This window comes from Salmo salar, chromosome 17, assembly GCF_965601325.2.
Source record: "Salmo salar chromosome 17, fSalSal1, whole genome shotgun sequence".
NCBI lineage: Eukaryota > Metazoa > Chordata > Actinopteri > Salmoniformes > Salmonidae > Salmo > Salmo salar.
Genome location: NC_138307.1, coordinates 25,579,924 through 25,601,497, shown reverse-complemented (window position 1 = coordinate 25,601,497; position 21,574 = coordinate 25,579,924). Strand labels below are relative to the sequence as shown.

The window sequence follows — 21,574 nt, the reverse complement described above, 5'->3', positions numbered from 1 at the left end:
ACTTTGAAATTAGTAACATTAAATAAATCCTATTAGATCCAAAAATCCAATCCAACCCAATACATTCAAAGGTACTAGGCAGACATCGTGCTACATGTTAGTAGAATGAGAGAAAATGCCTTATGCTGTTTATTTTCCTATTATGAGTGCTTGCATTCTACCACAGGTGACAGAGTAGAAGAACAGTGTGTTAGCCACCTGTAATCTGCCATCTCAGCAGAGTGAATACCGCATAACAGCAGTGTCCAAGCACACGAGCTGCCTCTCTGGCAACAGCCCCGGGTCCCTGTCTCTCTCTGGCAATGGCCCCAGGCCCTGTCTGAAAACAACCCCAGTACTCCATCTCTCAGGCCATCAGCTGCTGCTGGAGATAGCTGCAGCAACACAATCAAAACACATAGGCCGTCAAGACAATATGCCACCTGCAGAGGGTCACGTACATTTTTTGGGATGTTTGTGGAAGTTGCCACATTATTTATTTATTACAAAATACCATAGGCTACAAGCCAATGTGCTGCGTGTAAGGACCCGACCGTCCCAATACATTTAGGCGCTCTATTGGAAATGCTCACTGCATTGCACATTTCCTCTGCGCATTTTGCTGGTGTTTTCAGTAGTCTAGCTGTGGCAACAATATACCTACCTACACAAGCAACGTTATATTCAGCAGATAAATTAACTATTAGATGCAGCACTTACAGTTATAACCACGGTGTCGTCTTCTTTAAATTTGGGGATGTATTTGTCTCCTCTTGTTATTTCGGATTCATTTAGTGGCCTGAATCGGCACATTACTTTCACGCCGTATTCGGCTGCAGCATCCGCCATGGTTGCGTTCTGTCCAGGCAAGCAGATATCCAGATCAACTTTGATCCGCGGATGGTTTTTATCTGTTGAATGATTGTAAGTAAACCAACGCGTCCTTCACTCAAAGTGCCTCTAATTCGCTACGCCATGGGCATTCAGTTGAGACAGAGAAATCAACTGCAGTCGTCCATTCCGATCAGAATGCAAAATATTGGTCCGGAGACAGTCTTGGATGAAAAAAAAAATGATCAAAATCCTACAAAAATATAATTTAGAAGGGGATAGGTAAAGCCTATCCTTCAGAAGAGACGAGTGCCACGGAGTTGAGAAACCCCCGCATCGTCCTGCACGTTGCTCTGCGCTCTTCTCTTCCACACTGCATCAGCATCAGTACCACTCCCCTTCCTCCTCCCCCTCCTTTCTCCTCCTCCCCTCGGGCTGGGGCCCAGCATCTCGCTGCTCTATCCTCGAAATAACAGCTAGAGGTCAGTACTTAACCCTAAAGGAAATGTATCCGTTTCAAATGTGAAATTCTATTGACCATCAATGGAAAAAAATACTACCTGCAATTAACTGCAATATATTTAAATTCCTTTTGATAGCATGTGATGATTGGATGTCCATGCACTTTAAAAACAGTATCATGTGTATCAGTACATAAAAGTTCAATAAGAAGGGTGCACTTAAATGCCAAATAATTCAAGTAGGAGTGACCAGTTTTTAATATCTTAAACATCTGTGCAACATTGTTCAAATGTTACATCACTTTATGACCTGTAATGTTTACAATATTTACAAAATAAAAAACGGCTGCTTACATGAAATAATAGAAAACGCCAAACAATGAGAAAATATGGGACTTCACACTATTTGTCCTAGCACCCACAATGCAACAAATGACATCAAGTGCACAACATACTTTACAAAGTAGTCTACTTTTGTAAAGTACACACAAACACACACACACACACACACACACACACACACACGTGAGAAAACTTAGTTACATGTGGAAAAACCAACACTGACAACAGCAACATGTTAATAACACAGAAATAAAGATTCAAAGAGCAAGCAAGGGTAAGAAAAACAGCACACACACACACACAGATAGCTCCAAAAATAAAATACACACGTGTGAAGAAATTGGGCTGCACTGACCATTTGAGCGACAACAGAAAGGTAAAAGGTAAAAGACATTATACAACATGGGGTTTGAACATGAGACTGACTGGGTCTCTAGGTCATTGCACAAGGGCAGAATGAACTTTACCCGAAATAGTTCACGTGTTCTCTTGACTGCTCTCAAGGGTATTTGTGAAAAGCTTCATTAAAAGCATGAATACTTTTCTAGAAGGAGAGTGAAATACTTCTGTCTGGAGTGAATTACAGTTGATCCATCTAGACATAGTTTGTAACATAAACAGTTACTGTTTTTCATTTTTTTTTATTTTAAAGATTGACGTTCTGAAGTTGATTTATGATGTAACTTATTTGTATTGCACACAATAAACTGTAGTGAATATAAGTCTGTTTTCAATGGGTCCATAAAAAGCATCCAAATCGCATCAGCACAAAACGTAGTGAAGCAGTTGTATGTGTGTGGACAGTCTGCAATTAACAAACTTCTATTGAAATTCTATTCAGTAGTGATTTCTCCACCAATGTAAACAACTCTACGACAGCCCTGACAGGGCTCAGCCTGAAGGGCCAAATTATCACTTCTTTCCATACTAAGATAACATACTGCATATTATCCATTTTAAACGTTTATTCTATCCTTTAAACTATTATTGTACTATCTGCACTGATTTTAATGAATCATTTAGGTCGTTAAAAAAAATTAAATCTGAATCAACTTTTAAAGACAGCATGCTGTCTAAATATATAGTGAAGCCTTTTCAGACCCAAGCATGGTCCCCAGAGACTGTGGAGATACGCAACTTAAACTTTCTGGAAGGAGGCAGTCGATGACCTCTTCAGGACATGTCGACATGATCTACTGTAACAAACACTACAGAAGAAATAGCTAGCAGAAGGGAAAAACACAGTAGTATACAACGTCAAGGGATCCAAAAAGAACACGTTTTAAATCAAACTGGAAAACAGTCAGGTTAATGGCTAAACTGAATACAGCATATAGGCTATTCCTGTGTAAAAGAAACACGTAAGGCTTTGAGTTTTTAACTCTTGGTTGTATTATTGCCATCTAGAATATTGTAAAGCTTCAAATAAATATGAAATACTGTACATAAATAATTTATAACAAACTACACATAAGGCCCCTAAATTGTAGGATGAACTCTTTTCCACCATTTTACCTCAGGCAGTTAGTGTTATTTTCACAATCCACTCTTACGTCATAATAATAATATACTGCATCTATGCTTTTCAAGGTTGGTTACGCGATCTAAAGCTATAGCTGTGTGATAAAATGACGACACTATTTCAAAATGATATTAAGAAAAATAAGTCACATCAAAAAGAAAATTAAATTGCGCAAAAACAGCTGACTGGTATTTGACAACTTAGTCTGTGGTTTTAGTAGGGTGAGATCCTGGAATTAGAAGGATGCTTCATTCCAATCATCCTTTTTCTATGGTACCGTAGAAACAGAAAGCCTTTCAGCTGGTAAAGTTCACTCTGTTTTTAAAACACATAAATGAACAAACACTTAGTGGTGTTGAAGTAATGCCTGTTTCTCCTGGGTCTGTATTCATAAAGCGTCTCAGAGTTGGGAGTGCTGAACTAGGATCAGTCTAGCCCTTTTTAGATCCTAATGAATAAGATGATGTGGACAAGGGGGGGACCTGATCCAAGATCAGCTGATCCTACTGCCAGTGATACTCTAGTAGCAGGCCCCCCTCTGTATATGAAATCTTATTCATTATAATATAAAAAGTTCAACTGCTCCTAGATCAGCACTCCTACTCCTCGAATGCTTTCTGAATACAGACCCTGCTTTTCAATACAATAAACAGCATGTCTATAACATAACCATATAAAAGCTTTAGGCTGTATCTTGTCTTTATTTGTCCCTTGCATACAGTCATAATGACTGTGTATGTATTGAATAAAAACCAAGACATTGGTGCACTTCTTCTGCTGCTGCTGCTTTGTACAATACAAGTTCAAATGTGCATTATTAAGTATGTTGTACATTACCATTGTACAATATTTACATACGTTTCTTAATATTCATGAAATCTTCCGTATTACCTATATACATATTGAAAATGTATCAGAAATATTTGGACTGTCTATTTTCTTTAAAATGTAGTATTTTTCTTCTATTTATCAGTTTTTTTTTAAATGTTATTTTAGAAAAAAATAGTTCATTCAGCTAGCTGTAGACAAATTACAACCGTCGTTTTTTACAGTTGAAATTCAAAACTGTCATATTTTTGTTTGGCTTTTCCAGTACTTTCAATGTCAGTCAGCTAGGGAGGTCGTGGGACGATAATGTACCACTACTATCCATATTGTAGCACCTGGTTGGAGTTCAAAGGTCGTGGCGGGGCGGTCTGAACCGTTGTTCCAAGGCTGGGTACTGGCTAGATACTGGACTGTCATTAGCTGACCAAACACATTCAATGTTATCTGGAGATCTTTCTCCTCTTGGGCTTGGACAGCTTCACCTGTCTGTCTCTGGAAGGGATCTGATGAACCTGAGGACAGAGAAGACATAATACATTAATGCATAACCAGGGCTCTAATTTAACTGGGTGGTTCCAGCCCTGAATGCTGATTGGCCGACAGTCGTGATATAATCAGACCGTATACCACGGGTATGACATTTCTTTTTACTGCTCTAATTACGTTGGTAACCAGTTTATAACCGGGGTATACTGGCCACATACCACACCCCTTCGGGCCTTATTGCTTAAATGTAACCCTAACATTTAAATAACATTTAACCCGAACCCTAACTTTTAACCTTAACATTTAACCCTTACCTGAGGACAGAGAAGACAATAGAAGACGTATTAATACCAACCAAACAACCCAGTCTCTGTTGGCTTGTGCGGCTAGTAGCGTACATTCTACAGTGTTTAATAGCACCTGAGTTCAGACAGAACTCCATAGACATCCTAATCTGACTAAGCTGTCCTCTTTTCCACTCACAGTGTCTGGTTTCATATTTAGCCTGTCTGAATTCAAAGGAAAGGCAGAAAGATGCATTAACAGCACAGTGAATCCTTTTCAAATTGAAATGTGGTGCTGGTTGAGGGGTTGTTGCAGCTTGTTTATGTAATCCTCTGACTGGGGGGGGGGGGGGTGTGTGTGTGTGTGTGTGTGTGTGTGTGTGTGTGTGTGTGTGTGTGTGTGTGTGTGTGTGTGTGTGTGTGGTGTCTCCCAGCTGACACAGAGACAGCCCTTTGATCAACAGTGGCTGTAGTCTTAGCTCTGCTCAGCTTAGCCTGGGGGACAGTCTAGAGAGAGAAGGAGGGGAGAGGTAGAGGGGCAGAGGGAGAGAGAAGGAGGGGAGAGGTAGAGGGGCAGAGGGAGAGAGAAGGAGGGGAGAGGTAGAGGGGCAGAGGGAGAGAGAAGGAGGGGAGAGGTAGAGGGGCAGAGGGAGAGAGAAGGAGGGGAGAGGTAGAGGGGCAGAGGGAGAGAGAAGGAGGGGAGAGGTAGAGGGGCAGAGGGAGAGAGGAGGAGGGGAGAGGTAGAGGGGCAGAGGGAGAGAGGAGGAGGGGAGAGGTAGAGGGGCAGAGGGAGAGAGGCGGAGGGGAGAGGTAGAGGGGCAGAGGGAGAGAGAAGGAGGGGAGAGGTAGAGGGGCAGAGGGAGAGAGAAGGAGGGGAGAGGTAGAGGGGCAGAGGGAGAGAGGAGGAGGGGAGAGGTAGAGGGGCAGAGGGAGAGAGAAGGAGGGGAGAGGTAGAGGGGCAGAGGGAGAGAGGAGGAGGGGAGAGGTAGAGGGGCAGAGGGAGAGAGGAGGAGGGGAGAGGTAGAGGGGCAGAGGGAGAGAGAAGGAGGGGAGAGGTAGAGGGGCAGAGGGAGAGAGGAGGAGGGGAGAGGTAGAGGGGCAGAGGGAGAGAGGAGGAGGGGAGAGGTAGAGGGGCAGAGGGAGAGAGGAGGAGGGGAGAGAGAAGGAGGGGAGAGGTAGAGGGGCAGAGGGAGAGAGAAGGAGGGGAGAGGTAGAGGGGCAGAGGGAGAGAGGAGGAGGGGAGAGGTAGAGGGGCAGAGGGAGAGAGAAGGAGGGGAGAGGTAGAGGGGCAGAGGGAGAGAGGAGGAGGGGAGAGGTAGAGGGGCAGAGGGAGAGAGAAGGAGGGGAGAGGTAGAGGGGCAGAGGGAGAGAGAAGGAGGGGAGAGGTAGAGGGGCAGAGGGAGAGAGGAGGAGGGGAGAGGTAGAGGGGCAGAGGGAGAGAGGAGGAGGGGAGAGGTAGAGGGGCAGAGGGAGAGAGAAGGAGGGGAGAGGTAGAGGGGCAGAGGGAGAGAGAAGGAGGGGAGAGGTAGAGGGGCAGAGGGAGAGAGGAGGAGGGGAGAGGTAGAGGGGCAGAGGGAGAGAGAAGGAGGGGAGAGGTAGAGGGGCAGAGGGAGAGAGAAGGAGGGAGACAGAGGAGAGGCCATCTGGGAGAGCATGGTGTTGTAATCTTTCTAGATGGTACTTGTATACTCACAGTCCCTGACATCTTGTCCAGCTCACTCATGGCCTCATGTATAGCAGCTTCTAAATGATTATTCAACTTCCCAGCTCTGTTGGGAACAATGAAAACAAAATCATGTTTCAGAAACATCAATAAGTCAACAACTAAACACTAATCATTTTCTTTTTAGCTTTCGACAAAAATATGAATAGATTTGTTCAACTCTGCCTCCTGCTACGGAAGGATAAAGTATGCAATTATAACATGAGCTGAAAGCAATGAGACTGACTGTGGTCCAGGTACATTTTACAGAACATTGAGGGAGAAGAGCTAAGGTGAGGTAAGCGCTGTGTGTGTGTGTGTGTGTGTGTGTGTGTGTGTGTGTGTGTGTGTGTGTGTGTGTTGTGTGTGGTGTGTGTGTGTGTGTGTGTGTGTGTGTGTGTGTGTGTGAGAGAACAGGTGTAGTGGAGGAGGTTTTTCATCATCAGGGGCTAAAGACTAGCCAGCCAGGGCAGCATCAGGGGGTAATGACTAGCCAGCCAGGGCAGCATCAGGGGGTAAAGACTAGCCAGCCAGGGCAGCATCAGGGGGTAAAGACTAGCCAGCCAGGGCAGCATCAGGGGGTAAAGACTAGCCAGCCAGGGCAGCATCAGGGGGTAAAGACTAGCCAGCCAGGGCAGCATCAGGGGGTAAAGACTAGCCAGCCAGGGCAGCATCAGGGGGTAAAGACTAGCCAGCCAGGGCAGCATCAGGGGGTAAAGACTAGCCAGCCAGGGCAGCATCAGGGGGTAAAGACTAGCCAGCCAGGGCAGCATCAGCGGGTAATGACTAGCCAGCCAGGGCAGCATCAGGAGGTAAAGACTAGCCAGCCAGGGCAGCATCAGGGGGTAAAGACTAGCCAGCCAGGGCAGCATCAGGGGGTAAAGACTAGCCAGCCAGGGCAGCATCAGCGGGTAATGACTAGCCAGCCAGGGCAGCATCAGGAGGTAAAGACTAGCCAGCCAGGGCATCCAGGGGGTAATGACTAGCCAGCCAGGGCAGCACCAGGGCATCATCAGGGGTAATGACTAGCCAGCCAGGGCAGCATCAGGGGGTAATGACTAGCCAGCCAGGGCAGCAGCATGGAAGCGGCAGTCCCAAAAACACCCTATTCAGTGCATTACTTTTGACCAGGGCTCAGAGTGAGACAGAGAGTACAGACAGGCGATTCAGTAGTATTAACCTCTCCTCAACACAGAGCAGCCAGCCAGGATGGAACTAGCCAGCCAGGATGGAACTAACCCGACCCATCAACATTCTAGAATGGAATTCCACTCTTAAAATAGAGCAAATAAAACACATCCGTTCATCTTTTTAAAACACAGGAGAAACTGGTTCCACATACACACTGATATAAATAATCACAACATGTACAGTACCATCCATCCTACAGCAATATAACTTACTTTCTGTTCCTCTTGGTCGCTCTGTCGAGGGCCTCTAGGTCATGTGTTAGTGTTTTCAGCTTCTCTGGCTCCACCTGGGGTAATAACAGATGTCAGACAGTGTTTTCAGCTTCTCTGGCTCCACCTGGGGTAATAACAGATGTCAGACAGTGTTTTCAGCTTCTCTGGCTCCACCTGGGGTAATAACAGATGTCAGACAGTGTTTTCAGCTTCTCTGGCTCCACCTGGGGTAATAACAGATGTCAGACAGTGTTTTCAGCTTCTCTGGCTCCACCTGGGGTAATAACAGATGTCAGACAGTGTTTTCAGCTTCTCTGGCTCCACCTGGGGTAATAACAGATGTCAGACAGTGTTTTCAGCTTCTCTGGCTCCACCTGGGGTAATAACAGATGTCAGACAGTGTTTTCAGCTTCTCTGGCTCCACCTGGGGTAATAACAGATGTCAGACAGTGTTTTCAGCTTCTCTGGCTCCACCTGGGGTAATAACAGATGTCAGACAGTGTTCTCAGCTTCTCTGGCTCCACCTGGGGTAATAACAGATGTCAGACAGTGTTTTCAGCTTCTCTGGCTCCACCTGGGGTAATAACAGATGTCAGACAGTGTTTTCAGCTTCTCTGGCTCCACCTGGGGTAATAACAGATGTCAGACAGTGTTTTCAGCTTCTCTGGCTCCACCTGGGGTAATAACAGATGTCAGACAGTGTTCTCAGCTTCTCTGGCTCCACCTGGGGTAATAACAGATGTCAGACATTATGTTGGGTCTAAGAACAGGACCAAAAGCCAGACTAGGTCCCATCAACATGACCATCAGTAGCATGTCTAAAGAGCTCAGAAGTAGTGATCGCCGACAGTTACTTTCATCTGAAAAGGTACAAAAGTAAAGTCAATAGTGAAAGAACTAGATTTGTGGGTGTGCATTTTTCTTTCACCTCTCTCCGAAGACATCTCACCTTGCTGTCCTCTCTGAGCTGCAGGCTGCCATGGTGGTGATGGTTGTGGCCCACCTCCTCCCCTGACAGTTTACCAGGCCAGGATGGGAACCCTTTAAAGCCCTGTCCCCAGACCAGATCCCCCATGTTAAACGTCCTGGGTCTATAGTGGAGCATCTCTGACGAGGGGCTGTCCGGCTGCCTCAGGTCCTCCTCGCTGCTCAGGGACTTGGTGTCAGACGGGCTGGGGACACAGCCTCCGTTGAAGTGACCGTTGTAGTGGCCCACGTACTCTTTAACCAACGGACCCTCCAGGCTGGTGGAGGAGCTGGGAGACTGGTCGTCCCCGGTTAGGTCCCCCTGTCTGGGGGGGCCGAGGGGGTCAGACACACCGTACCCCCTTAGAGAGAACTGGACCTGGGGGGGTCCGACGCCACCTCCGTTCATATGGGCGCATCTCTCCACAGTCTGATCCAACCTCTCTTTGTAGTTAACGATGTTCACGGCCGTCCGGTTGCAGTTGTTGAAGCGGTTGAATCCATCCTCCAGGAAGGCCTTGTCTGAGGGGACGGGGAGAGAGTGGTGGTGACCTTCGTGGGGGGCGCTGTCGGCTGGACAGGGGGGTGCAGGAGCTAGACTCCCAGGTCTCTCCATACAGGGGCTGCTGCGGACATGAGTGGAGCACTCTAGGAACTCCTCACCGCCCCACGCCGTGTGACCTCTGTCCAGACTTCCAGGGTACACGGTCTCGCCTTCCCACTGCCCCCTGGGGGTGCCATGGCCTGGGGATCTGAAGTAGTCCTGGTGGGAGGCCTCTGGAAGAGCTCCCTGACCCTCGGGGATGCTAACAGTACTCTTCCCCTGACCAGAGTTCTTCCGGGGCCGTCCTGCTCTGACCTGCCTGGGTCTGGGCTGTTGGCTCAGGGTCGGTGTCTGCTCCCCCTCCTGGTGCGCTACCCGGTGGCCACTATGGCTGACTGCAGCATGGCTGTGAGGGAGGTTATGGTTGAGGCTGAGCGGCTCCCCTACGGAGTTAGTGAAGGCAGTCATGGTGCTGAGTGAGGGTACAGGGCTGGACTGGGTAGTGCCACTATGCGTGGTGGTGATGACTACATGCAGTCCTTTACTGGCAGCATCCACCACAGCCCTGTAGATGGCGTCTACAGACTCCACCCCTCCGCTGGGTAGCCTATCAGAGCCGTGCATCCCTGGGGGAAGCCCCTCTCCCTGCGTCTGCTGCATCTCCCGTTGGCTGACACCAAACTGGGTGTGTGACACCATCCCCTGAGACTCAGGAAGTGATGTCATCCCAGACTGAGAGATCATCTGTGAGTGAGGGACTGAAATGCTGTTGTCTGGCAAACACCCCTGAAACAACACAGACGCAAAGGTCATTGAGACAAAAGGAGAAGGTGTCATTATCACTCCTAGCATGTCAGAGAACCCACAACTACTGGGCCTTTTGAGGAGGACGGAATGTATCATGTAGATCGTCCACCCGTAGTCAAGAGTGAATCAGATATTCTTGTAATCTCTATTCATTCTATTTCTATCTGCAACGTTCAGAGAGTTTCACGTCACTGAACACAGCCTTCAAATAGACAGACTAACCTGGAAGTTCTGGAACAGGCAGGCCATAGGGTGGGAGTTGGAGGAGTTGTTGTTTTCAGGGAAGCCAGGTTGCTGTGAGCCCTGGTAGCCAGGAGGGAGGCCCTGCATGGCCCGCTGAATGCCCTGATGAAGCTGCTGCTGCTGGGCATGATGCTGCTGGAACACCTGGGTACCACCACCACTGCTGGAGCTGTTGATGACGTGGGGCTGGAGGCTGGCCATGCTGCAGTTTACTAGGTTAGATGGGTCTCCTGTTGGGGTGGAAGAATAGTACTGTTCATTGTTATTTTCAAATCAGGGAAATTCCACACCTTAACTGCCTGGAGAAGACAGGTCAGAGGGGTAAATCAATTCTGAACAAAATGATGGAAGAAGAGTGGGAAGATGGAAATTCTTGTAATTGAACGAATAAACTGGAGAGCCCGATGGCTTAGGCTGTAGTACTGTGCTCCACTCCTCACAGGTCTATTTTCTCCTCTCCTCACTAGCTCCCCTCCTCTCCTCACTAGCTCCCCTCCTCTCCTCACTAGTTCCCCTCCTCTCCTCACTAGCTCCCCTCCTCTCCTCACTAGCTCCCCTCCCCTCCTCACTTACTAGCTCCCCTCCCCTCCTCACTTACTAGCTCCCCTCCCCTCCTCACTTACTAGCTCCCCTCCCTCCTCACTTACTAGCTCCCCTCCTCTCCAGCTCCTCTCCTCACTAGCTCCTCTCCTCTGCTCACTAGCTCCTCTCCTCTGCTCACTAGCTCCCCTCCTCTCCTCACTAGTTCCCCTCCTCTCCTCACTAGCTCCCCTCCTCTCCTCACTAGCTCCCTCCCCTCCTCACTAGCTCCCCTCCCCTCCTCACTTACTAGCTCCCCTCCCCTCCTCACTTACTAGCTCCCCTCCCCTCCTCACTTACTAGCTCCCCTCCTCTCCAGCTCCTCTCCTCACTAGCTCCTCTCCTCTGCTCACTAGCTCCTCTCCTCTGCTCACTAGCTCCTCTCCTCTGCTCACTAGCTCCTCTCCTCACTAGCTCCTCTCCTCTGCTCACTAGCTCCTCTCCTCTGCTCACTAGCTCCTCTCCTCTGCTCACTAGCTCCTCTCCTCTGCTCACTAGCTCCTCTCCTCTGCTCACTAGCTCCTCTCCTCTGCTCACTAGCTCCTCTCCTCTGCTCACTAGCTCCTCTCCTCTGCTCACTAGCTCCTCTCCTCTGCTCACTAGCTCCTCTCCTCTGCTCACTAGCTCCTCTCCTCTGCTCACTAGTCAAGCTCCTCCTCTCCTCCCACTAGTCTAGCTCCTCCCCTCCCCAGTCTAGCTCCTCTCCTCCTCTCCCCAGTCTAGCTCCTCTCCCCAGTCTAGCTCCTCTCCCCAGTCTAGCGCCTCTCCTCCTCTCCCCAGTCTAGCGCCTCTCCTCCTCTCCCCCGTCTAGCTCCTCTCCTCCTCTCCCCAGTCTAGCTCCTCTCCCCAGTCTAGCTCCTCAGCTCCTCTCCCCAGTCTAGCTCCTCAGCTCCTCTCCCCAGTCTAGCTCCTCTCCCCAGTCTAGCTCCTCTCCCCAGTCTAGCTCCTCTCCCCAGTCTAGCTCCTCTCCCCAGTCTAGCTCCTCTCCCCAGTCTAGCTCCTCTCCTCCTCTCCCCAGTCTAGCTCCTCTCCCCAGTCTAGCTCCTCTCCTCCTCTCCCCAGTCTAGCTCCTCTCCCCAGTCTAGCTCCTCTCCCCAGTCTAGCTCCTCTCCTCCTCTCCCCAGTCTAGCTCCTCTCCCCAGTCTAGCTCCTCTCCCCAGTCTAGCTCCTCTCCCCAGTCTAGCTCCTCTCCTCCTCTCCCCAGTCTAGCTCCTCTCCTCCTCTCACTAGTCTAGCTCCTCTCCTCCTCTCCCCAGTCTAGCTCCTCTCCTCCTCTCCCCAGTCTAGCTCCTCTCCTCCTCTCCCCAGTCTAGCTCCTCTCCTCCTCTCCCCAGTCTAGCTCCTCTCCTCCTCTCCCCAGTCTAGCTCCTCTCCTCAGTCTAGCTCCTCTCCCCAGTCTAGCTCCTCTCCTCCTCTCACTAGCCTCAGCCTTGCCTCTGCCTCGCCTCCCCTCTCACTCGCCTCCCCTCTGCCTCCCAAGCTCCTCCCCTCACTAGCTCCTCTCCTCCCCCCACTAGCCGCCCCTCTCCCTCGCCTCTCCCTCCCACTAGCCTCCCCCCCACTCGCCTCCCCTCTCACTAGTCGAGCTCCTCCTCTCCCCCTCTCACTAGTCGAGCTCCTCCTCTCCCCCTCTCACTAGTCGAGCTCCTCCTCTCCCCCTCTCACTAGTCGAGCTCCTCCTCTCCCCCTCTCCCTCGCCTCCACTCATCATCGTCCCCTCCCCTCCCTAACGCCTCCCCAGCTCACTCACTAGCCTCTGCCTCCCACTAGCCTCTGCCTCCCACTAGCCTCTGCCTCCCACTAGCCTCTGCCTCCCACTAGCCTCTGCCTCCCACTAGCCTCTGCCTCCCACTAGCCTCTGCCTCCCACTAGCCTCTGCCTCCCACTAGCCTCTGCCTCAGCCTCTCCAGCACTACGATATAGTGGTGATGGTTGCCGGGGAGGTTGCTATGGGAACGGTGTGATTGGTGGTGCTGTCTGAGCCGTGGCTTATTTCAGAGGTTGCAGCCTGGGAGAAGACTGGGGGTTGAGGAAGGGATGTGATTTAATGGCCTAGGCAGGGGGATGGGGTCAGAGGCAGGGCTGGATGCTTGGATGGTGGTGGCTGGGGAGGTGGGAGCTGTCTGGGCATGAGGTAGGGGAAGAGAAGAGCTTGATTGGAATGAACCCATCTAGGGAGATGGGCTAGCAGTCCACAAAGAGATGAAAGATATGGCATATGTTTCTCAGGAAACCTAGTGGCTATCTTATAGTCTCTAGCATTGTTTCCTGCTATAGTGTTCACACAACAGTAGGCCAACTACAGCCATGTGCAACACAGTGGGCCAAAGGAAAAAATGATCTATTCAGTTAGGCCTATATCAGAGCAGACACATACTAGGGCTAATGAAGGAATACAACCCTTCTCCAAAGGCTTCACCCAGGCCTCCATTCAGAAGCCAGCGTTACTATAGCTACCAGCCAGCTCACACCAGCTCTTCACTATATCTGGTCAAGAGCTCGTTTCTTAAAAAGGAGGTAGAAAAAAGATCTGTTTTCATGTTATTCTGCCACTGAGCTGAGCACTGCAACTAGCATGCTAATAAAGAGAAGCCTGAATGATTATACAAACACGAGGGCCAGCCTCTCAACGTACACTCTCTGAGAGACTAAAGACTGTCGTTCAACTCAAAGGCCATCTAGGTGGATTTACCAAACTCACACACCATCACAGAACAAAGCACGATCATCAAACAAAGTGTGTGTTTCTCTCAGTGGCTCACCTGGCTCAGAGATGGTTGGACCACAACTCCCATCATTGTTGCCGAGAGTCATTCCTGACATACTAGTCCGTCCCAGCGCAGCGTGAAGGTGGCTGTGCTGCTGCTGCTGCTGCTGATGTGGATGTTGACTTGGGTGGGACAGTGGTGGTGGGTTAGTGTTAGGATGGTGGCTCAGGGGCATGTTCCCTGGGCCAAGGCCCACTTGTCCACCAGGCCCCAAAGGGCCACAGTTCACCAACGAATTGGCCGGGATCTGGTTCATCAACCCTGGGAACCGAGGGCTGTGGGAATGACGGCCTCCAGAGTCCATACTCCGGCAGTACATACCTTGACCCTCCCCTTGGCCTAGCATCCTCTGTTGGGCCAGTAGGTTCTGCTGCTGGGAGGCTCCAGGAGGCATGAGCCCAGCCACATCGCTGTAGTGCATCTGACCAGGTCCTGGGGGGCCTACAGGGCCTTGGTGCTGGTTATGGTGGTTGTTGTGGTTGCTCATGGACTGAAGCAGCTGGGCCATGGAGGTGTTGGTCGGTAGGCCCCCAAGCCGGGCCACTTTCCTCAGCTGTTCAGCTGAGCTTGGTGGTGGTAGCCTGGGACCTGGACCTCCACCCATGTTAGGAGGCTTGTTGAGCATGTTAAAGACCATGCTGTCGTGGTGGTTGAGGGGGTTGTTGGGCGGTGGTGGGCCTGGCGGCTGCTGCTTGCGCTTACGGAGCAGGGGGTCTCCTCTGTCTCTCTGCTGGGCCATGAGCTTGTCCCGGAGGGCAGCCCGACCGCTCTGGCCCCCTGCTGCTGCTTCCGCAATGGAGGGCATGGTGGAGTTAGGGGGAAGCATTGGGTTTAAAGTGCTGCTACTGGGCCCCTCTATGCCACTGAGAGGGCCGCTGGGATGCCCAACTCCACTACTACCACCACCATTACCATCAACCCTACCTGGGCCTCCACCTCTACTGCCAGTCTCACTGCTGTTGTCACCATGTTTGTTTTGATTTGCTAGCTGTGCTTTGGCTGCTGCTGACAGTAGACTGCTGGCGGGGAAGGAAGCAGCATTCTGCTGGTTCACGATCTGGTTCAGAGGCATCCCTAACAGACCTGGGTGGTTCTGGCCCTTCTGGTTCTGGGCCTGGTGAGGAGCAGCGATGGAGGGACCAGAGGAGGTGGCAGGGGGGTACATGCCGGGGTTGTTGTGCTGGGTGTTGATAGCGTTCTGGTTACTGATCTCAACCAGCAGATGACTGGGTAGGTCTTTGTACTGGTGGAGTGGGTGTGAGTCAGGCTTGGCAGAGGAGGGGCTGGAGGGCATGTTAATGGGCATGGTGGGCCGGGGGGAGCGAGGAGGAACTTTCATCCCGCAACACGGACCCTGACTGGGGCCTGAGGGCATGGCAAAGCTCCCGTGGTCCGAGGAGGTGGACGAGGAGCGGGAGCGCTGGGGAGAGGCCTCCATCCTGCTGCCCAGGACAGGGCCTGACATGTGGACTGGGGATGTGACGGGAGAGGGGGACATGGAGGTGGTTATGGAGGTCTGCTGTTGAGTCCTCTGCATGTGGCCTCCGTGGCTGTGGCCCACTGGGCCGGGTTTGACAGTGGGGAGAGGGAGGTTGCTTGGCAAGGGGACGATGGCGGGAGGAGGGTGGTTGTTCATGTTTACATTCATCATTGCTACCTGAGAGGAGTGGACACTAGGTTGGAAGTTGGAGTTTGTTTTGGAGTTGGTCTGGCTGATACTGATGCTAGGCTTGCTGGGGATGGGGTCTAGGATGCCTAACGGGTCCTTTTCAGAGGTCATCTGCTTTTTCTGGAGGGTGCAGGAGGGAGGTATGGCAGACGGGGGGCCAGGGTGTGGGGCGCCGGGCTGTGTATTGTGGTGAAACGGTGCTCGTATGGATATATCCATACTGGGGGATCTGGGGAAGTTACACACAGGCTTCTTCATCATGACTGGGCTTTTGGCAGTGGCAGTAGGGGAGAGGGGCGTGCTAGTCCTTCCTGCCATAGCGCAGGACGTCTGGGCCCCAGCCGGAGAACCGTGGAGGAGCATCCCTGGTGGGGAGAGAGGCGTTCTGTTGGCCCCGTGGATGGGGCTGGAGCTGGTGGCTCCAGGGAAGCCACAGGGGTTGTTTCTAAACCCATCTGGGCTCCCCAGAGGATCAGACCTGAGGCTAGGGGAGAGTGGTGACCCGTCCCTGGGCCCATAGAGCTGGGAGCCGGGGCCCCCTGGACTCAGCATGCTACCATAGCCAGAGCAGTACGAAGACCTGGGCCCAGGCTCACTGCTCAGTCTCTGCTGTCTGTTGGGATAACCAGGGTAAAGCTCCAGCTGCTGGGGTGGACCTCCTAGCTCTTGGGGAAAGTGCCGGTGACCTGCTGCAGCCGCCATCATCATTTTGAAAGGGTTCTTGCAGTTCGGAACCACAGAGTTGGGTAGCAGTGACTGGTGAGATTTATTCCGTATTGCTCGGGGATTCGTGGAATGTGACGGGACCATTGATGTTGAACCTGAGGGGGAAGATAAGTGAAATTAGTGTTAAAGCTGAAATCTGCAATAGAGGAAACAGCACCACTGTTTGCCTTAGGACATCTGTTGTTGTTTTTGTTGATGAAACAGAACAGAGGCGATCCACCACTGTGGAGAGAAAGAACAATCAAGTATTTTTTATCGCTCATGCAATGTCAAAGTGAAATAAACAGTGTTTGTTGTTTGAAGCATCATCTTTGTTTTTGTAATACCGCAAAGAGACGTAGCAGTTTCACCATTACGGATTCCAGCTTTAAAACATTGAAAGTGTATAATGCCACTGTGAAGCCAATTTCAAAAGGTCCACCTTTTTTTCTGACCTTGTTCTATATCACCCATGAAACAGTCTGAAATCTGTGAGAAATGTATCATTGGAAAACAACCAAAACAGTAGTGATACACAGTCACTAGGATACTTACTTGTACCTCCACCAGGACTGGTAAGAGTCAGAGCAGGGTGTGGTAGCGCCATAGTTTTGTGTAGAGTGGCCACAGCCAGCAGCTTTCTCTTATGGATACACAGCTTGGTGACGTCTTCATCTGCCCTCACGTCATCTGCCGTCCTCTGTTTAACGGCAGCCCCCGGATCAAAGTTAAACACCTGAGGAAAGGAGAGTCAGCTCTCTGTTACCTGGCCGGTCTTGGTGAAAGGAGCGGCGTTTATCCACAAGGAAGTACATAAAGTAAACATCAGTAGAAAATGGAACGTCCGCTACTTGTCAGGTCATATCCTCCTCCAAGCCTCCTGCGTCTCCAGAAGACTACATCACATTTGCATATGAATACATATTGGCCCCTGCCTTGAATATGAACGCAGTTCCCTGCCCGTCTCTGTTTCCATATAACGCAACACACAAAAAAAGTAGAAATTAAGACTGTATGCAGCAGAAAATGTAGCCTACTATATGATGTTTTTTTTTTTTTATATTACCTGCTATATGAGGGGAAACAACCTCAGTTTAATTGAATACCTGGGTTTAACAAAACTGTTCATTGCATCACTCAGGAGTAAACCTTCATCTCTACCCTTAAAAGGGATACTTCGGGATAATGGAAATGAGGCCTGATACTTCCCCAGAGTCTGATAAACTTGTGGATACCAGTTTTATTTCTCTGCGTGCGGTTTGAATGAAGTTGCTTACTAGCGCAATTGCTAACTCTGCTAGCATGCTGACTCTGGGGAAGTAGATAAAGGGCCTTGTTGACAAAATCCCCAAGTATCCCTTCAAGCTTTGTGTGGTGTTTCTTTGGCAGCTACGCATTCAGAGAGTCAATGTAGGTTAGCTAAAGGCTTAGACAGACAGGACAACCAAGATGGTTAGTTAACGTACCTTTGGGAGGATGAGTGGGCACTCCAGGCCACACTTACAGGTCCCGTCTGTGAGCAGGTAGCTCTTCACCTGGTCTAGACAGGACAGCACCGAGCCACTGGGACTGGAGGTTACAAACCAAAACAAATGCTTAGAACAAAAACATTTATCGTCCAATATACATGAGTGTCTCATAAGGAAATGTATCTGTTGCTTTATCCCAACCTCTCTGAAAGAAACACACAGGTTGGATAGATGATACTAGCCACCAAGACTGTAGGTTACAAACCAAACAGCATCATTACAAAAAACAGAGCACTGCAATGGGTCTTACCTGATGTAGAGGACTCCATTAGTTGGATCCACCTTGCGATGCCAGCCAATAGGGACCTGGACAGGGGCTGTATGCCCCACCCCCTCTGAGACCCCTCCCTTACAGTCCTTTCCTCCATTCATTGTTCTAGTTGGTTTAGTACACAACACCTTAGAGCATATCACACATCAACCAGAGACTTCAGAGTACATGGCATCTTTGTCTTCCAATAAAGAGGAGTTTATTGCAGTGCACTACAATTTCACTCTCAAAGTTGGATGAAGTATGGGCTGGGGTCAGTGTGATGTGAGGCAAGCTCACTGTGAATCCTAACCTTTGAGACCCTTCATAGTTTTACTACTGAACACCAACGAGATTTCCATATTTGTCTCGGTCATTCAGAGCCATAGACACTGAATCAGATTCAGAGAGACTGGGGCAACAGCTGGAACCAGGAGCGGCTCATGAAGACATGCTAGGTATTCCTTCTGGGGCAGGTTATTTGAGGGATTCCCATGGTTCCTGATTGGGAAAAATAAAGAAAAGTATTAGAAAACATTGTTGTATGACATCAATAGACATTTACACAAAACTACCTGCAACAACAAACTGAAAGGTTTGTGTATGTGCAGTGGTTGTAGCCTACATTCATGTTATGTCCAATTCAGACCTACCTGACCTACCCACCATTATCTAACGGTGCAGATTTAACATCAGTTTGATCCACTGAATAATTCCTTGCAGACAAGTTCTGTCAAAGATATAGGAGTGGCACTCCGGGGGTGTAAATGTATTTTCTAAAGACCAAGGATCTTACTATTGTTGTGTGGCCATGCGTTGGCCTTGTCTGTCAGAAGGCTCAGTGCTGTACTGTCACAGGCTACTAATCAAAGCCCTTGTGTGCTGACTCATAACTGTCCCTGTGTAGGAATGGAGGGAGGGGGAGAGCTAAAGAGGCAACACTAGCATCAGGTTCTATCTGGAGTCAAGGTATGGGCGGACGGGTGGAGAGGCGCCCAGGGTCACAACAAGCAGATGGGAAGAGAGAAGGATCTGTATTATATGATGTAGCTATGATAGGGACCCGATGCATCTCTGCTTGGCACTCAGTATTAAGGAGATTGATTGAGGGTAAGGCCCTGCTATAGACTAGCGTCCTGTCCAGGAGGTGTACTTGTACATCAAGCTGCCTCACAATACAGAAACAGGAGATGAGCTGCTCCACTCGCACAAGCCAAGGCTACTTACTTACTACTTATGATAGTTGATTATGGAAAACCCCAATTCACTGTCAAAGAATACCTAATCGTCTTTATGGAAATCGTCATGCCAAAAACACTGAATATGAATACGGAGGTGTTACAGGGCTAATACATCTATGACAAATCTCCTGTGTGAGGATTTGATTTGGTGAAAGATCTACTGGCTGAACCTCTGGAATGTCATGGGGCTGACACATCAGACTGGGCCCATTTTGGGTTGCAGAAAAGCAACGACCCACTTATGACAGCAGGCATAATGGTATTGCACAGCTCTCTGTGAGTCAGGTGCTGCATTTCCACAATATATTTTGAGAAATGACAGCAGGTAGCTCACTAACTCTTATTAAACTGACAACCACACGAAGATGAGGAAGAAACAGACACACACCTGTACAGCTGCGAAACTAGGCGATTGTTAATAATTGTCACGATCTGTGATGGCAAGCTATTGCACCATAGAAATCTGAAATGCCAAATCAAATGGCTTGTGGAAATGGCTCGATCAATGCATCACATCGCATAACGTTACTGTACATAGAGCACTCCTTTTCGTCTGCAGAATCAAAAAGGTCTAGCTCCTATAAATTATTACAAGTTAGCTAGCTACCCAGATAACGTTAGCTAGCTTTGGGGGACACAGAGTTTTTATCTAGCTAACGTTAGCTAGATAGTGACATAGTTGGCTACCTTACCTACATAGCTAGCTACTAAACTAGCATATCAGCTGATATCCAACGTTACTTTACCTAGCTAGCTAACGTTAGCTAGATAGTGACATAGTTGGCTACCTTGCCAACTGAACTATCTACATAGCTAGCTACCAAACTAGCATATCAGCTGATATCCAACGTTACTTAACCTAGCTACCTAACGTTGGCTACAAAGAATCAACATGTTTACTGGTTGGTGGGTGATATCTAGTCACCTGATATTAGCTCACTAACAGTTACCTAACTCTTCGGTCTAACGTTACAAAGTCAATATAAGACGGTTGTTTTAAGAAAAACAACCACTAGCGGTCCTTATTTAGCCCATCGATAATAACTAGCTATCTAACGTTAGCTAGTAGACAGCTAGCAAAACATGAGCTTTCGATGGCAGGCTAGGTAACCAACATAGCTAAGCTAGCTAACTAGCAGAATGCTAATAAGTAGCTAACGTTAACCGAAAAGGAATTGTAAATAAACATACCTGTGTAATCTAACACAAACTCCAAAACATTAACATGCCTTTATCGATATTCCACTGTACGAAAAAAGTATACCCAGAATTGAAATGTCGAAGTTTTTATCATAACTGGGGAGCGTTGAGCGTATTTTCCTATGTGAAACGTCTCCAGCTAGGGACGAGGCAGAGACAGGCCAGTGAAAGAATAGCTGAGCAGAGGGTTGCTTTGCAAAGACAGGAGCTTTTGAGATTCCAATCTTATAGCCTAAAAAAACGTTTTTCCATCTTTCCGAGTATCAAATGATTCCTTGAAAGTCCATGGTGGCTGAAATAGTATATTTCAACTCCCTCCAATTTCCTTCTGGCCCTTTAAAAATAAAAATAAAAAGCCTACCCATCAAATGTCTCGGCTGGTTCTCCCTACGCTTGGGATAAAGATGGAGTGCTTTACTGCTCCTGCGCCTCAGAGAGATGAGGAGAGAGCTGGAGAACACAGCGTTAGCGCAATTCGGAATCCTTGGGACGTCCTTACTCTAAACCTTGCCTTTTTTGCCTTTGCCTATTTTTCATTGCCTTTTTTTGCCTTTGCCTTTTCCCTTTTCCTTTGCCTTTGCCTTTTTTGCCTTTTCCTTTTTTCTTTGCCTTTTTTGCCTTTTTTCTTTGCCTTTTTTGCCTTGGCACTTTGCCTTTTTTGCCTTTGCCTTTTTCCTTTTAAATTGTAACTTTAAAGGGGTGACGTCAGAATTGGGATGTCCCAAGGATTCCATTTAGTATTTTCCGAGAGCACAGCGGGGGAGATGTGTCTGACAGGACAAGAGCAAAGAGCAAAATCAAGAAACACATGGTGTTACACAATTATGGAACCCAACAGAAAAGTGTCTATCCAGATATTAATTCAAATTAAATTACAAATCTGTCACGTTTCACTTCTGCTGATTCAATAAAAGGCAGTGGTGTAAAGTACTTAGGTAAAACACTTTTTGGGGGGTATCTGTACTATACTATTGATATTTTTGACAACTTTTACTCCACTATATTCCTAAAGAAAATAATGTAATTTTTACGCCATACATTTTCCCTGACACCCAAAAGTACTTGTTACATGTTGAATGCTTAACACGACAGGAAAATTGTCAAATTCACACACTTATCAAGAGAACATCCCTGGTCATCCCTACTGCCCCCAATCCGGCTGACTCACTAAACACAAATGCTTCGTTTGTAAACTGTCTGAATGTTGTAGCATGCCCTTGGCTATCCGTAAATAA

The 21,574-nt window shown here is 48.8% G+C and overlaps 1 protein-coding gene across 3 annotated transcripts; it reads right to left on the bottom strand.

Annotated features, from left to right (window-relative positions):
• Positions 1-1,502: 1,502 nt before the first annotated feature.
• Positions 1,503-21,019, bottom strand: LOC106593260 (methyl-CpG-binding domain protein 5). 3 transcript variants are annotated; one of them, XM_082963684.1, is made up of 11 exons: positions 20,331-21,017; positions 18,212-18,399; positions 17,899-18,024; positions 17,586-17,688; positions 16,675-16,855; positions 13,740-16,235; positions 10,378-10,628; positions 8,788-10,134; positions 7,839-7,912; positions 6,427-6,502; positions 1,503-4,475 (listed from the first exon to the last, which is right to left on the bottom strand). In XM_082963684.1, exons 3-11 carry the CDS (start codon positions 18,018-18,020, stop codon positions 4,404-4,406), a joined length of 4,722 nt encoding a protein of 1,573 aa, XP_082819810.1. In that variant the 5' UTR covers positions 18,021-18,024; positions 18,212-18,399; positions 20,331-21,017; the 3' UTR covers positions 1,503-4,403. The 3 variants fall into 3 exon arrangements, 2 of the variants coding, with proteins under 2 accessions (XP_082819810.1, XP_082819809.1); XM_082963683.1 differs by having other exon boundaries at positions 17,899-18,399; XR_014381141.1 differs by lacking the exon at positions 1,503-4,475 and having other exon boundaries at positions 6,430-6,502; positions 7,839-8,512; positions 17,899-18,399; positions 20,331-21,019.
• Between the last annotated feature and the right edge of the window lie 555 nt (positions 21,020-21,574).